Source organism: Schistocerca piceifrons, chromosome 4 (assembly GCF_021461385.2).
Source record: "Schistocerca piceifrons isolate TAMUIC-IGC-003096 chromosome 4, iqSchPice1.1, whole genome shotgun sequence".
Classification (NCBI taxonomy): Eukaryota; Metazoa; Arthropoda; class Insecta; order Orthoptera; family Acrididae; genus Schistocerca; species Schistocerca piceifrons.
The window spans coordinates 144088520-144106544 of NC_060141.1; the positions used below are offsets into that span (position 1 = coordinate 144088520).

General features: G+C 48.0%; 1 protein-coding gene across 3 annotated transcripts in view; it reads right to left on the bottom strand.

Moving 5' to 3' along the window:
• The window catches only part of LOC124796446 (serine/threonine-protein phosphatase 4 regulatory subunit 1-like), a 325673-nt gene that overhangs the window by 166775 nt on the left and 140873 nt on the right, over positions 1-18025 (bottom strand). For 2 of the 3 annotated variants that reach the window (XM_047260648.1, XM_047260646.1), the window contains one exon: positions 4750-4837. In XM_047260648.1, coding sequence (XP_047116604.1) covers positions 4750-4837 — 88 coding nt within the window. Of the gene's footprint in view, positions 1-4749; positions 4838-18025 lie in introns of those variants that run through there. The other variant, XM_047260649.1, reaches the window with a different exon arrangement.

Here is an 18025-nt window from a genome sequence, read left to right on the forward strand (position 1 = left end):
TCGCATTCGCGAACCTTATGAGGGGGGAAAAAAAGAAACACCATTACTCAGTGATGCGAACACACTTAACAAAAGAACATGGTGTCGAAGCCATAAACCGTGGGCTATAGAGCAATGGAAGAAATTCATTTGGTCGGATGAGTCTTGTCCCACAATTTCCAATTTCTTGCCGCGTTTATGTTCTAAGAGTGAAGTATGGCGGGGGTTCGGTGATGATTTATGCAACCGTATCGTGGTATTCCATGGGCCCCACGGTAACTCTGCAAAGTCGGATTACCGCCAAGGATTACTTGAGTCCATCCCATGTTACAATTTTCTTTCCCAGCAGTGGTGCTGTTTTCCAAGACGACAGGGCCCTTGCTAACACAGTTTGCCAGGAGCGGTTTTTTGAGCATGAGGATTAAACTGTCACATCTCCTCCATCCACCAGTCACAAGATTTCAATATTACTGAACTGTCGTGGTCTACTTTGGAGAGCACGGCTTATGATCGCTATCAACCTTTATAATCGTCACCTAAATTTGGCACTATTTTGCAGGAAGAATGGTGTAAGATTCGCTTTCCTACAGCGCATCAGCCATAGCAATGTGTTGCTATTTTGGTGTTTCTATTTTTGTTCAACCCCTTTAGCTTCAACATCTGCTAGGTATCTGTGACAGGCCAATATACCCAAGGCACTGTTCTGGGGCACGCTTTAAGGTAGTTCTACATCTCCACATGACTCTCCATCCAAGCGAACAAGCTGAGTCCTCACACCAATAAACCATCGATCTAGTTGCAGAGATCTGACAGAGAATCGGAACGTAACGCACAATAATTTTATTCCCACAGAATTTCACAAGTAACAAAACAAAAAATCAGAAATTAACGCATGTTTTACCTACTTTTCAACGAGGTCACCAAAGTTCAACACATTTCTCTCATTGTGGTACCAGTTTCAATATGCCCTGTTCATAGAAGTCCGTTTGGTTAGAGTATAGCCATCTGCGGGTGCTGATTTCACTTCTGATTCTATCACAAAGCGTCGGCCGGCCAGGAATTTCTTCATGGAACCAAACCTATAAGAAAGTCGGACGGTACACGGTCCGCATTTATGGTGGATGCCGGAGCTCCTCCCACCCAAATTTGGCAATTTTCTTACGAACAGGAGCAGCAACATGGAGGCGAGGACCGCTATGAGGTTTGACACCGTCAGCGATGTTACGGTGATTGTCACGATGAGCACGACGCAACTTAACCAAAGTTTCGATGTAGGCTGCAGTATTCACAACGGGCCCGCGTTCAGCAAAGTCCACTAATAAAACACCATACATACCCCACAACACTGTCACAAGCACTTTCCTAGCAGACTTGGTCACTCTGAACTTTTTCGTACTTGGAAAGCAGTATATTTCCATTACATAATAGCCTGCTTGGTTTCGGACGTGCGGACGTGTAGTGTTACGCCCAAGGCACGTCACCAGTGACTGTTCCTTTCATAAAGTTACCTCCTCCTCCTCCTCCTCCTCCTCGTCCTCCTCCTCCTCCTCCTCCGGCGTAACGCGTTAAGTGATCCAAACTTATCATTCGCTGGCCCTTGTGGTTGTATGTCAGGTTCTAAGGCACCCAGCGAGCACTCACTTCACGAAATTTCGACGTGTAGTGTCCAATACACCGCACCATAGGAAATGTTTAACTGTTGCTGAAAGGTTCGGAGTTGCACACGCTGCTCGTTCAAAAGTGCTGCCTAAATGGCTCCGAAATTCTGTGGAGTTGTAGCTGTTACCGGACGGAGCGTGGCGAGTCACTAAGGCTCACACAATCCTCCTGGAAGAACGCACAACACCTGGAGACACTGCTACGGTCCATACAGTCGTCGCCATATATGCCGCGCATGTCCCTATCAATTTCACTCTGTCTATGCCCTTTGGCCCACAAATATCTACACTACACATGGCTACTCTTCACAAGTTGACGACATTAACATGCGCGCTATATTTATTTCGTACTCAGATTTCCCTCGCTGGAGCAGCACATGAGAAACCACTCTCTACAGCGAAAACTTCAAACTATAACGTCGTGAAATTTCAACATTCCGTCTGCAATAACGAGGGAGGAAAAAATTATTTTCATTTACTTTCCGATCCTCTCTCGTAACTAGACAGAACAGACGCAGGGATGAAACTGAGTTAAATGTTATTCAAAATTGAAGAAATAATATATCTACCCTGATCCATGACTTCTAGTGTGTCAGGTGAGAAAAATACTAGTAAAGTTTCCCTTGACCGATGTTTACGGAGTCCATGTTGGTTGGAACGGTCGTTATTCCGTTAGAGATAGCTCATTATTTTAGAGCCCAGAATACGTTATAAGATTCTACAAGAGATGAATGTCAGTGATATTGAACAGTAGTTTTGTGGCTCAATCCTACTACCGATCTTTTTAGAGGGGTGTGAGCTAAGGCGTCCCATATAATTCTGGAAATTATTTTCTCCATATGAATCGAGACACAGTAAAACACGATTTTTTCGATAGGTGAGATGTTTGTGGGAGCGAGTGTTTTAATGCACGAGTAGCGACAGCGGCCGCCTCGTATGCGCACTCTGGCGGTAGACTGCAGCCGCAGACGCAGGCACAGTGATTAGCCAACAGGTGCGGCGCGGCGGGGCACGTGCGCAGCTGCCGCCTGCTGCTCTGCACGCGACCATGCGGCCGCAGCTGCCCTCCTGCTCCCCACCAGTCTACAGACTAGGGATGGAACAGTGGTAGTCTCATAGGAGCCCCAAGTCGGAGGCTGCGCAGCTGTGTTGTTAGGAGTCCAAATCTGAGGCCGAGGTGGTATTAATATTATTCCTAAATAGCCGACCGCCCTACATGAAATTGCCACTTGATTTACGTAAGATATTTGTTAAAAATCGCTTATGGAACAGGAAAGGGGAGGAGGAGGAGGGGAATGGAAGGTAACAAGACATAATGCAATATGCGTAACATCAAACAAGAACTTCAGTTACTGGTACATTAACCCCGTCTTATATGCGTCGGCTGTCAGATCATTAACAGTAGAATAGAGGGTGAATGGTGGGAAAATGTATCGCCCTCATTCACCGTAACTTTTATGTTATGGAAAGGCTTGCCCAAAGTCTATTAAAAACACTTACGTAGCAGTGTTCTCATACAAACGGATATCACCTGTCTACATTTGTGCGTCGTTCAAAATGGCTCTGAGCACTATGGGACTTAAACATCTGAGGTCATCAGACCGCTAGAACCTAGAATTACTTAAATCTAACTAACGTAAGGACATCATACACATCACGCCCGAGGCGGGATTCGAACCTGCGACCGTAGAGGTCGCGCAGCTCCAGACTGAAGCGCCTAGAACCGCTCGGCCACACTGACCGGTTATTTGTGTACAGTCACGTGCCACTTTTGAAAACACCGCTCTCTACAAGAAATCTAACAACCATCCCTCGTTTTACGCTATTCAACAGACTCCAGCAGCGAAGACAGTTATCTTCAAACTAATCTTTTTTCTATGCGATTTAGTACCAGCTAAACTGTGGCAAAACTGTCCCTGCTACAGAGTGAAAGGAGTACCCAGTCCAGTACGGTATAGAAGGGCCATTCATAAAGTAACGTGGCAAAACCGAATTTTATTATATTCATTTTAAAGATACATTCTTAAGCTATTTTTTCTACATAATCGCCATTCAAACTGAGGCGAATATCATACCGTGGCCCAAATTTTTGAATATCTTCTCTGTACAAATCTGCCGCCTGCGATTGCAACCACTGGTTTATACAGACATGTATTTCGGTGCCAGCATCAAAGCGTTGTGTAGCGAGCCATGTCTTCATTGCTGGGAAGAGATGGTATTAGCTCGGTGCCAAATCCAGACTGTATCGCGGATCAGAAACCTTCCATCCAAAATCCCGTAGGAGCTCTCGGGTTCGATTGGCCGTGGGTGGACGTGAGTTGGGGAAAAAATAAATAAATACTTTTGCGCTAAGTTTTCCCCGACGCATGTTTTGTAGCGCCCACTTTGTCTTTGTCAGTGTTTGACAAATTTCAATTGGTTTGCAGTTTTTTAGCCACAAACACCTTGTCACAGAACACACCTCACATGTGGCGGAATTATCTACTGCAGCGCACATTTTAACACGCCACAGAAAGCAAAGTAGCAGAGACACAGACCATTACCACTAGATGCGTACCAAGAGTATGAACGTTATGGCACCAAGATGGTGGCTGTAGCCCCGCCCACCGGCGTGATAAGACAAAGTCTGTTACTTTCTGAGCAGCCCATTTAAATCTCTTTCCGTTGGAAAGGATTACTAGGGTAAAAGGGACTCAGCTCGCAGTTGTGATGAACTGTTGAATGAGAGTGCGCGGATACTGACAGATTTTCATGCAGCATGGTCCAGTGGAGCCAATTTGAATAGTGACGAACAGCTCATTTTAGACGAAATAGGCGTATTTGATAAAGTATTTTGACAAGCGCCTAAAATATATGTGATCTACAGCTCGCTCTTCCCGAATACGAGTCCCACTGTGTTACTCGTTGTGTCAACCAGCCCTGTGAGACTAGACACCTCCACTAACGGGACAATCCACCTTAGGCGGTCCGTTACTTGATAACGCTCAAATGCATTGGCTAATCCCGACATGCACGCCACGAATGGTAATAAGACGAAACAGAAGAACTTGACAGCGACACAGAAACGACATAAACCGAATTTGAAATCTTTATGGTTTCTAAGTATACTCACCGGCTGTAGTTGGGGTCGCAGAGATACCTCTCCAGTCTGATGACTGGCGGCAAGCAGTCGTCCTGGCGGGTATCATACTGCGCAACGTCTGCAAAAAGAGAAATCGTTTAAATATAACGGTGTCGAGGGTACTGCCAATTAATGGCATTACGTGAGTAACTTATCTCTTGTGACAATCAATTAATAATTTCACATCAATAAAGAATCCCGCCTCCCTCCCCTTGTCCCTCCCACAACCCATGTCAAAACGTGTAGGTGAACCATCTATACGTATGTCGCGCATAGTGATCCAGCATTAAGCCGCGTGCCCAGAAACAGGAGTCACGGGATCGAATCTCGGTCGAACCACAGATTTTTCAGCATTCGTTTTAGCGTAGCCTTCCCCTCTCAGCGATGTGAGGAGTCGCCAGAAACAACACGGAGGTCGGATGATCACGATCAAGAAAATGACCACCACCACCACCACCACCACCACTAACACCACTCCAATAATTTAGTTCGTATGGAATCCTCAGGGTGCAAGTCCCACTCGCACTTGTCTTTTTCCACTTCCAAAATGCATATTGCGTCGAGTTTACTAAAGATTCGACGTTCCTGTAGGAAGTAGGCGACACGCAGTGGACAATTTTTATAAATCGGGTCCAAATACAATTAATTTTCGAATAATCTGAAGTATTTATACTGCACCCAATGCACAACTAATGAAATATAGTCACGCTCAATATTCTTTGGTAACGCAAAGGACAGGACTATAGGTTAAGAATGCGCTACTGTAAACAGCCCGAATACTGGTTTGAACACCGCAGAGCTTTATTTGGTGCTGTCCCACAGGAAGTGGTATGGCACTGCCTTCCTCCAACCACTGAACCGTTTTGTCGAGGCGTAATACAAAAACCTACAATTTAATGTCGAATAGTAGAGAGGATATTGTAGACTGGCAAAGGCAAAGAAATTTGTTAACACCGAGTATAGATTTAAGTGTCAGGAAGTCGTTTCTGAAAGTATTTTTATGGAGTGTAGCCATGTATGGATGTGAAACGTGGACGATAAATAATTTAGATAAGAAGAGAATAGAAGCTTTCGGAATGTGGTGCTACAGAAGAATGCTGGAGATTAGATGGGTAGATCGCATAACTAATGAGGAGGTATTGAACAGAATTGGGGAAAAGAGAAATTTGTGGCACAACTTGACTAGAAGAAGGGATCGGTTGGTAGGACATATTCTGAGGCATCAAGGGATCACCAATTTAGTATTGGAGGGCAGCGTGGGAGGTAAAACGGTAGAGGGAGACCAAGAGATGAATACACTAAACAGATTCAAAAGGATGTAGGTTGCAGTAGGTACTGGGAGATGATGAAGCTTGCAGCTCTCCATGCTACTCTGTCCTGTGCATCAGACTGGTCTCTGGACTGAAGATAACAACAACAACAACAACAACAACAACAACAATAATCAACTAGGTTGCAATTTAGCATTTCCTACATTACTAAGTTGTTGCCATGAGTAAAAAGGAGTGATAAGTGACAAAAAATTATATGACGCCTGCGGAGCCAGTTCCGGACCTTTGGATTCACCTATTGATCGACCAAGGAACACTAGGATGCAATGTGGCGACAAAATTCCATCTTTCCGTGGTGTAATTACCACTAAGCGTGACCGGTTTGCGATTCATTGCTTGGTGACCTGTAGGATAATCTCTAGGAAGTCCGTCCAGCCTGTTCTCTGAGTGCCGCCTGTCAAGTCCAAAACCGGCTCTGAGAGACTAACACCTGTGTCTGTCTAGACACTCCTATACACGATGGAGACTACCACCTGTCGGCATGTGTGTGTATGAATCACTGGTGGGAGTCGTAATCGCAACTCTCCCGTAACCTAGGCGCCCCCAACATACAAACGAGAAAAGAGGGTGAAAAAAATATTATTAATCTCAGGAGTTACTGATACTCATTAAAAATTCTGCACGCAAGAGCTTTACAGAAAGTACTACTGACAACTCATAGCTAGTAGCTACCACAAAGCAATGTATTAAAACTTGTTTTAAGAAAATGGTTCAAATGGCTCTGAGCACTATGGGACTCAACTTCTCAGGTCATTAGTCCCCTAGAACTTAGAACTAGTTAAACCTAACTAACCTAAGGACATCACACACATCCCTGCCCGAGGCAGGATTCCAACCTGCGACCGTAGCGGTCTCGCGGTTCCAGACTGCAGCGCCTAGAACCGCACGGCCACTTCGGCCGGCTTGTTTTAAGACTTGTCACCATAATCATCTGAGTAACGCTGATTGTGTACTGAAAACTCTTTATGGAACACAATGAATGCTCATGTAGTGTGCCAAATAGTATCGGCAATCATTCGGGATACTAAAATTACCAGTTGGGTGATGGAAACCATCGAACGTCAGGTTACTCAACCATAAGCTTGAACTAAAGTCTCGTCTGTGATGAGATCATTACAAATTAATCTCACGCTCGGTTAGAGAAATGAAGTTGCCGTACTATATTAAGAACAACAATCCCTGCATTTGTCATACGGAATTTACGGAAAGCACGAGAAAACCAAATCAGAATGGTACAACTTTGGTGTCCCGCCATTCTGATGGCACTAATGCACACTAGGTCACATTTCCCTGAAAATAATACTAGTAGTGAGCTCCGCTATGTGATTTCAAAGATAGTTTCGATTAGAATATTAGATATTTAGCGGTCACAACGATTAAAAATTCTTGAACACGCTTCTCGAACCTATGTGGCAATGCATTTGTCCAAACAGTGATGTGCCCCCAGCTGAATTCACCGACGGCCTAGTTGCGGCTACAGGCGAATGAGCGTACGTGATGCCTTCCTGAGCTCCTTCAGCCATTCACATTTCTTTTAACACTTAGTGCGAGTACAATCTTACTTTTGGAGGAAACACGTTCATTACAACCAAATTGTTCGGCAGTAGTTCCGGACTCCTTTCCCACCACCTTCAGAAAACTACAACGATCTACGCGCTCTTAGTGACCTACTACTATTTCAGGTGGATGGCTTCCGTTGTCAGAAAATTACTTTCATTTTCACTAAACACTTCTCTCAATGTTATGTTTTGGTTCGTTCCTTTTCAACTTGTGTTATGTAGCTTCGATTTAAGTAACTTTACAATTTCGCTATGAAGCCATTTAAGGTTATAACCAACTCTCATTCTTGGATAGCATATCATACATGCGCCTTAAGAAGAGCTTTACCTGCAAATCACACATATTTTAATAGAAGTTGCAGTTTCCGACGACCTGTGTCCTGCAGCAATAGTTTTTTTTCGTACTTGACATTTCCTTCAACAATAATAAACACTGTCAGTTGGATTCCATTAGGAACAGTTGTGTTCAGCGACTGTTATCATCATCATCATCATCATCATCATCATCATCATCATCATTATTATTATTATTAATAGGGATGAACACAGCTATCAGTCGAGTATCAATCTGTATGTTATTGCCGATCTAGTTACATCTCAGCTACAGTACAACCATCACCAGTGTGTTTAGAAGCGAGTCAGAGAACTTTCTACGCACACGTTGTTGAAACGACATTAAAATATCGATAGCTCAACTGAATGTGAATTTCCTGAGACGAAATTATGTACGCTTAGAGACTTGACCAATTGAAATAAGTAATTTTACTAGCCTAGTTCGAACAGAGCAGTCCGCAGGGGTTTTATGTAGATTAATTCTTAGGAAGTGGGACACGCCACTGCTCAAAAAGTTAACAACCGAGTTTGTCAAACAACAATAATAATTTTCATGTGTCCAAAGGGCAACTTCCTACGAGTGACGCTTGCTTGCTTGTTCATTTGGGAGAGGTGGCCGACGATCCATTTCTCCACAAGGTAACTTTCCCCGGCGCCCTCACAGACTACCGAGCTTTTGGCATAATCTTCAACTGGACACTAAATCAAATGAATATGAAGCCGGTGGCGCACGTTCCGACCACACGCATATCAGAAATCGTTATCAATACTTCCGTCAGACGCAGAAAGAGAGGTCTGCTTCTTGGCGACTTTGGAGTTCAGTCCGCTGCGAGTTAGTTTAGTGTCGGAACCGTGTACTCTGACTGGCAGAATCGCCTCCATGTACCTGTTGAGTGGCGGGCGGAAATTGCTGAGCAGGCAATGGATTCCCGTCTCAATATCGCAGTTGCTGCCTAACGTGCTATACTGCCTGCCTAACAATTGTCAGCAATGACGCTACAAACAATTTAGGGAAACTACGAAACACTTAAATCGTGAATACCTGACGGGCTATTTGAAATCGGTCCTCACGATTAGAATTCCAGTGTTTTAATCATAGTGCCACCCCGCTCGGTTCGATGCATCGCATTTCTACAGGGAACATCATAATTAATGGCGAAAATTTAAACTCTTTAAAAGTACACGATAGTAGAAGCAAAAACGTTCTAGTAAACACGGGTTTACAAACAACGAATGTTTCGTTACGAGCAGCATCTGACTTCAGTAATAACTACTGTTCTAATCGCTAAAAATTTATCTGAACTGTTAATAGGAAAGTTTGATTCTGATTAGACAAGGACTTAAATTTCATCCATGGCCCACTTTAACACAGAATACAATACAGCTCCAGTACATTACTTGTTAAGATTTATTGTTCACACTTACGTGTTCGAAGGATATGTCCTATGTGTCGTTTTTTCATTTCACTGCAATTCTACATTCGCCTCTGAAGTGAGTTACTAATTCTTTGGAACGCCCCCGGATTAACTATAAAATCTCGGAAACATGGAGTAATTTTCTGCTCTAGTTCTTAAACTTTACCAACGGAAGTACTGCACACTTTGCTTTTGAGATAACCTCTGACAGGAAAGTACTGGCCTCGCTCTACCTACTCATATTAGGCCACAATGGCGAATTACATGTCTTAAATACGCAACAAAATACGAGGATATGTGGAATACAAATAGGATTTTATTTACAAAATAGTAACTGACAAAGCCAAATATGATTTATTTTTCGACGTGGTTTCCCTTTTTTCCCAGTGAGATGGAAGGTTTCTGATCTCAGTATCGTAGCCCTTTAGGTCTGGAGCCAATTGCGCACGAATCCCTCCATGCCATGGTCGCCTTCGAGTCGTCGTCCTCCTCACAGAGCTGTTTTAAGCGGCCCAAACAAATTAATATCGCAGGGCGATAGGTCCAGACTGTAGGGAAGACGATCAAGTTGAGTCCAGAGCATTTCTTCAAGTTTTGAGACTGTTCGAGCTGCAGTATCTACATCTACATTTATACTCCGCAAGCCACCCAACGGTGCGTGGCGGAGGGCACTTTACGTGCCACTGTCTTTACCTCCCTTTCCTGTTCCAGTCGCGTATTGTTTGCGGGAAGAACGACTGCCGGAAAGACTCCGTACGCGCTCGAATCTCTCTTAATTTTACATTCGTGATCTCCTCGGGAGGTATAAGTAGGAGGAAGCAACATATTCGATACCTCATCCAGAAACGCACCCTCTCGAAACGTGGACAGCAAGCTACACCGCGATGCAGAGCGCCTCTCTTGCAGAGTCTGCCACTTGAGTTTGCTAAAACTTCTCCGTAACGCTATCACGCTTACCAAATGTCCCTGAGACGAAACGCGCCGCTCTTCTTTGGATCGTCTCTATCTCTTGTGTCAACCCGACCTGGCACGGATCCCACACTGATGAACAATACTCAAGTATAGGTCTAACGAGTGTTTTGTAAGCCGCTTCCTTTGTTGATGGACTACATTTTCTAAGGACTCTCCCAATGAATCCCAACCTGGCACCTGCCTTACCAAAAATTAATTTTATATGATCATTCCACTTCAAATCGTTCCGTACGCACACTCCCAGATATTTCACAGAAGTAACTGCTATCAGTGTCTGTTCTGCTATCATATAATCATACAATAAAGGATCCTTCTCTCTCTGTATTCGCAACACATTTCATTTGTCTATGTTAATGGTCAGTTGCCACTCCCTGCAGATCTTCCTGCATTTCGCTGCAATTTTCTAATGCTGCAACTTCTCTGTATACTACAGCATCATCCGCGAAAAGCCGCATGGAACTTCCGACACTATCTATGCGGCGTGGCATTATCGTAGAGGGGGGATGGCCTCCCGAATTGATTGGCCTCGTCTTTTCCGGCGATATGCAGCCCTCACCTGATTCAATAGCTTGCAGTAGTTAGCAGCACAGATTGTGCGTCGATCATGGAGGGGGAGGGGGGGGGGGGAGGAAGAGAGAGCGAAATGCCTCGCCATTTGAAGAAAACGGCTGAAAGAACGAACCTTGCCATCGTATCTTTCATAGGTACTGCCCTTCCCCTTTCTCTGCCACTCCAGATTCGCTTGTGCCGGCATTTCGTCGCAGGTGATGTGACTCAAAAGATTTATCACCTTCCTTCGCAGACGTTGCTGCGGGCCTATCATAGACCTCGGAATGTCTCAATTTATGATCTACGGTCAAAATGCGAGGGCCCCATCGGGTACAAACTTTACGGATCTTTATGTCATATGCGATGATCGACTGATAGCTCTCTTGACTTATTCAGACTTTTTCTGTAATTTCAGATTCACTCATCCGTCAATCTGCTTCTAGGACGTCTGGAGCCACGCGCGAATGTTTTCATCGGTAACGCTTGTCGAGGGGAGCGATATTGCTCCTGATTTTCCACTCGTTCTCGCCCTTCCTTCAAGTCTTTGTGCCATGCAAGCGTACCAGTCCTTGACAGTGTTTTTCCTGAACTGAACAGTCAAGCTCCAAAAAATTTTCGTTGCATGACCTCCTCCACAAGCACGAAATTTTATTATCATGCTTTGTACAATGGACAGGTGCACCTGTTGCTCCGACATCATGAGCGCCACTGACGAACTGGATGGGAGTGCGGAGTGGCCGACACTCCGCGCTCCGAAGCATGCTAAAAGCGTGGGCCCAGCCCTACCAACCGAAGACGATCAGGAACAAAAATCCTGTTTACATTTGATTTACTCCCGTATGTATTTTCCTGCCATGAGCCATCGGTGAAATGTGACCCAAATTAGGTAGGGTTTTAATGTCAGTTTAGGTTTCCAATATATCTGTACCACCTAAGGCAATATTTCCATACTGAAGTAATGGCGGATAATAATTTGCCGCAACCGTATCTCGCAGCAACTGCCTGTTTATGGACCCAAGTTACGGGAACGTTTCTGCTTCTGTTATGGTATATCTGACGCCTGTCAATTTTCGCTGTTAATTATGATACACCTTGTAGCCAAACTACGAAAATTTTTGCCTCTGTGCTTTCGAGAACGTATAGGGACAGAGTTCAACTCACGTCTTCACAGGGAAATGAACAGCTCGGTTGTAAAACCATTAGAGAGGTAAGTACGTATTTCTATGTCTGTGTGTACATGCATATTCCGTAAGCCACCGCACGATGTGTGGCGGATGGTACGATGAATCATTAACAATCTTTTCCCTTCTTGTTCCACTCGCAAAAAGAGCGATGGAAAAAACTACTATCTATAGGCCTCAGTACGAACCCCAATTTCTCTTACTTTCTGTTTTTTTTTTGGGTGGGGTTTAAGGGCGCTCAACTACTGAGGTCATTAGCGCCCAGTCACAATTGTTAGAGCACATGGACTCTAGTAAAACTCAAGGGGAGGGGGGACACCAGAAAGTCCTTACAAAGATGCAGATAAAATAAGTAAAAAAGTTAGATGTCTTTGGACAAGCCAGTCAAAGTTATAAAACGCAGAACACGAGCAGCTGCCCGAGCGTCATCAGCTAAAATATCCGGTAAAGTAGATGGCAGGGACAGGACAACACGAGATTGACTAAAGCGGGGACACGACAATAAAACATGGCGCACTGTTAATGCTTGACTACAAGGGCACTGCGGGGCTGGGTCACCGGAGAGCAGGTAGCGGTGGCTAAACCGGCAATGCCCAATCCGCAACCTGGTCAGAAGGACCTCTTCTCGCCGAGATGGTCGGGAGGAGGTTGTCCAAGCAGTTGGGAACGGTTTTACTGCCCGGAGCTTGTTTCCTTGAAGGGATGACCAAGTATCCCACCACAACGACACAAGCCTCTTACAAACAACCCCACTAACGTCAGATGACGGGACACAATGGGAGGCTGGCCGAGGCAGGAGGGCTGCAGCCTTGGCTGCAGCATCAGCAGCCTCATTCTCAGGCACTCCTACATGTCCGGGAACCCACAGAAAGCTGACAGGAGAACCATTATCAGCGAAAGAATGGAGGGACTGCTGGATCCGTTGTACCAAGGGATGGACCGGATAGGGAGCTCCAAGGCTCTGAAGAGCACTGAGTGAGTCAGAGCAGAGTACATACGATGAATGGCGGTGGCGGCGGGCATACTGAACGGCCTGATGGAGAGCAAAAAGCTCGGCCGTAAAGCTGGAACATTGGTTGAGGAGCCGGTATTTAAAGGTGACGGCCCCGACGACAAAGGCACAGCCGACACCATCGTCAGTTTTGGAGCCATCGGTGTAAATAAAGGTGTGACCGGCAAGTCGAGCACGAAGTTCGACAAACCGTGAGCAATACACTGCAGCCGGAGTACCCTCCTTCGGGAGTGAGCTGAGGTCGAGATAAATATGAACCAGAGCCTGGAGCCAAGGTGGTGTCGGGCTCTCACCCTCTCTGAAGGTGGTAGGGAGGGCAAAATCCAATTGTCGAAGCAGGCGACGGAAGCGGACTCCATGGGGCAGCACGGCAGACACATACAACCCATACTGACTGTCGAGAGAATCGGCGAAGAAGGACTGATAAGAGGGGTGGTCGGGCATTGAAAACAGCCGGCAGGCATACCGACACAGCAGTACGTCGCGCCGGTAGGTCAATGGTAATTCGGCAGCTTCAGCATAAAGACTCTCGACGGGACTAGTGTAGAAGGCTCCGGTCGCAAGACGTAACGCCCGATGGTGGATGGAGTTGAGACGGCGTAAGAGGGATGGCCGAGCAGACGAGTAGACGAAGCTCCCATAATCCAGCTTCGATCGGACTATGGACCGATACAAGCGAAGCAGGACAGTGCGATCCGCTCCCCAAGTTGAACCACTAAGAACTCGGAGGCCATTAAGGGAACGTGTACAACGGGCCGCCAAATAAGAGACGTGCGAAGACCAACAAAGTTTCCTGTCCAATGTGAGCCCTAGAAACTTAGTTGTTTCCACGAATGGGAGAACAACGGGACCGAGATGTAAGGATGGCGGAAGGAACGCTTTATATCGCCAAAAGTTGATACAAACCGTCTTCTCTTCAGAGAACCGGAAGCCATTTGCCACGCTCCATGAGTATAGGCTGTCTAGACAACGCTGAAGGCAGCTCTCCAGGAGGCATGTTCTCTGGGCACTGCAGTAGATCGCGAAGTCATCGACAAAAAGAGAGCCTGAGACATTAGGTGGAATGCAATCCATAATGGGATTGATCGCGATGGCAAAAAGGGCTACGCTCAAGACTGAGCCCTGAGGCACTCCATTCTCCTGGAGGAAGACGTCGGACAATACGGAACCCACACGTACCCTAAACTTTCGATCCGTTAGAAAGGAATCAATAAAAAGGGGCAGGCGACCGCGTAGGCCCCACCTGTGCATAGTGCGGAGGATACCTCCTCTCCAACAGGTATCATAAGCCTTCTCCAAATCGAAGAACACGGCTACCGTTTGGGGCCTTCGCAAAAAGTTGTTCATGATGAATGTGGACAAGGTCACAAGGTGGTCAACAGCGGAGCGGCGGCGACGAAAGCCGCATTGGACATTGGTAAGTAGCCGTCGAGATTCAAGAATCCAGACTAACCGAGCATTAACCATGCGCTCCATCACCTTACAGACACCGCCCCATTTCTCTTACAAGCTGTAACTAGAAGGAAGGTGTCCATCCTTCCCGGGTTTGGGTATAGGGACAATGACGGCGTCACGCCAACGCATGGGGACCTGACCTTCGGTCCAGACGCGATTGTAGGTACGAAGAGGGAAGCTTTTGCCCGCCGGAGAAAGGTGTGCCAGCATCTGAACGTGAATGGCATCTGGCCCCGGAGCAGAGGACCGGGACAGTGCAAGCGCACGTTCGAGTTCCCGCATAGTAAAGGGGGCATTATAAGTTTCCAGATTCAGCGAGTGGAAGGAAGGTCGCCGAGCCTCTTCTGCCTCTTTCCTGGGAAGGAAGGCAGGGTGGTAATGGGCGGAGCTTGAAACCTCCGCGAAAAAGCGGCCGAAGGCGTTGGAGACAGCCACAGGATCAACAAGGACCTCATTACCTGAGGTCAGGCCAGGTACCGAGGAGTGGGCCTTAATGCCCGACAGCCGGTGCAGGCCACCCCAAACGACAGAAGAGGGAGTAAAACTGTTAAAGGAGCTGGTGAAAGAGTCCCAACAAGCTTTTTTGTTGTCTTTGATGACTCTACGGCATTGCCCTCGGAGTCGTTTGTATCCAATACCATTCGCCAACGTAGGATGGCGGCGGAAGGCGCGTAAAGCACGTCGTCGAGCACGGATAGCGCCTCTACAAGCCTCATTCCACCAGGGGACGGAAACGCGACGTGAAGAAGAGGTAGTACGAGGAATGGAACGTTCGGCAGCATTGATGATAACAGCCGTGAGGTATTCGACCTGACTGTCACAACTGAGAAAATCGTGGTCCGGAAAGGTCGCCAGGGAGGAGTAAAGTCCCCAGTCAGCTTTCGGCATGTTCCAGCTCGAAGGACGTGGGGATGGGGTGTGGTGCAGGAGACGAACGACACAGGGGAAGTGGTCGTTCGAATAGGTGTCAGAAAGGACATACCACTCGAACCGTCGGGCAAGAGTGGTAGAACAGATTGAGAGGTCCAAGTGGGAGTACGTATGAGTAGAGTCTGAGAGGAAAGTCGGGGCGCCAGTATTGAGGCAGACAACATTGAGATGGTTGAAGACATCCGCCAAGAGGGAGCCTCTTTGACAGGATGCAGGAGAGCCCCAAAGGGGATGATGGGCATTGAAGTCGCCAAACAATAAAAACGGCGGAGGAAGCTGAACAATCAGGTGCATCATGTCAGCCCGACTAACTGCGGATGACGATGGAGTGTAGATGGTACAAACTGAAAAAGTAAAAGCAGAAAGAGTAATACGGACAGCTATTGCTTGGAGTGGGGTGGTCAATGGGATGGGATGGTGATAGACATCGTCCCGAACGAGCAACATGACCCCATCATGAGCTGGGATACCGTCCACAGGGGTGAGGTCATACCGCTCCGAGGTATAGTGGGTAAAGGCAATACGGTCAGTTGGGCGCAACTTTGTTTCTTGGAGACCAAGGACGAGCGGACAGTGCAGGCGGAGGAGCAGTTGTAATTCCTCCCGATTAGATCGAATACCTCTTATGTTCCAATGTAACAAGGCCATCGCTAGTCAAAAAAAAGGGGGGGGGGGAACGAGACGGGGGGAAGAGCTGGTTACCTCCACGGCCGCGGAGGGCCAGGTTTCGAGGGAATAATGCTACAACCGGCGGGAGGCGGATCCTGTTCCATCGAGTCGTCGCCAGCTGCGGCCGCTGTCCCGGGTTGCGTAGGAGGGGCAGCATCATTTGCCGACGAGAGGCCAGCTGAGCGCCTGGCAGCAGTGTGTCCCGGCGAAACTGAGGACGGCCGAGAGCAGCGACGCACGGATGAAGCGTCAGACGAAACGCGCCGGGGTGGAGAGGGGGATGGAGACCTCTTCTTGGAGGCCTTCTTGGAAGTCCGAGGAGGCACAGGGATGGTGGGCTGGACCCGAAGAAGGTCCTCACGCGCGGGGTCCGTTTTGCGTTTTGGAACGCCGGACCTCGGAAGCCGGGGTCCGGAACGTTTCCCCGATGGACGCCTGAGAAGAGGATCGCTTCACAGGCGGCGGCGGGGGGGAGGGGGGGGGGAAGGGTGGCCCCTGGGGCAGAGGGGGCGGGGGCCGCAGGGGAGGAGGATTTGGAAGGGAGGGATTTGGGAGGCGGAGGCATAGACCCCGGATGGGGGGATGAGGTGGAGGGGGGACAGGATAGGGGTGAGGATACTGTGGAAGGAGTGGACACGACTGAGGCAAACGAAGTGGTCAACGTCACGGGATGGAGGCGGTCATACTTCTTCCTGGCCTCAGAATAAGAGAGACGATCCACAGTTTTGAGTTCTTGAATATTCTTCTCCTCCTGATACGCGGGGCAGTCTAAGGATCTAGGCGAGTGGATGCCAGGACAATTAACGCACCGAGGTGGTGGGGTGCATGTATGTTCCTCACGAAGAGGACGTCCACAATCGCCACAAAGGGGCTCAGTCTCACATCGTGACGACATGTGCCCAAAGCGCAAACACCGAGAACAGCGCATAGGACGCGGGACGTAAGGTCGCACGTCGCACCGGTAGCACATCACCTTTACCTTCTCCGGGAGAACGTCCACCTCGAAGCCGAGGATAAAGGCCCCAGTGTCGATGCGACGGTCTTTGGGGCCGCGCTGGACTCGCCGGACGAAATGCACGCCTCGGCGCTCCAGGTTGGCCCTGAGCTCTTCATCAGATTGCAGCAGGAGGTCCCGATGAAAAATAACCCCCTGCGTCCTATTCAGTGCCAGATGTGGGACAATGGACACTGGGATGTCCCCTAGTCGGTCGCACGCCTGGAGCGCTGCCGACTGTGTGGCGGAGGTGGTCTTTATAAGAACGGACCCCGAACCCATCTTACTGAGAGCCTCGATTTCCCCGAAGATGTCCTCAATGTGCTGAACAAAGAACATGGGCTTGGAGGTGGCGAACGTCCCCCCATCGGTTCGATAACAGACCAAATAGCGGGGGAAGTACTTCGCCCCAAGCCGGCGGGCCTGTCCCTCCTCCCAGGGAGTGGCCAAGGGGGAAAGGGCAGGAGAACCAGAACTAGAGATAGTAGCTTTCCTTTTGAAAGACTCTGCCACAGAGCGACCTGATACGTGTTGACGTTTCATCTGCGAAACGTCCGCCCCGATACCACCCACTCCGACCAGGGGCTCTCCCCACGGGCGCCACCCAGCCTCAGCAAGGGCCACCTGACAGGATGACCGTTGCCGGGAGTCCTGATGCCCCAAGGAGACGGGCATCTACACCTTGGCCGACGTGGGGAGGGTGCAGCTCAGGTATCGGCAGTACGATCCCTGTGTTGTCAGGGGGCTACAACCTAGAGGGTACATGACGACCCCACCACAACGGGCTGGCTACCGTGCTGGATTTCTGGTGCCATGGAAAGTCCATCATGATCGTAGGTGCAGATGGGGACGCACTATGGGCGTAAC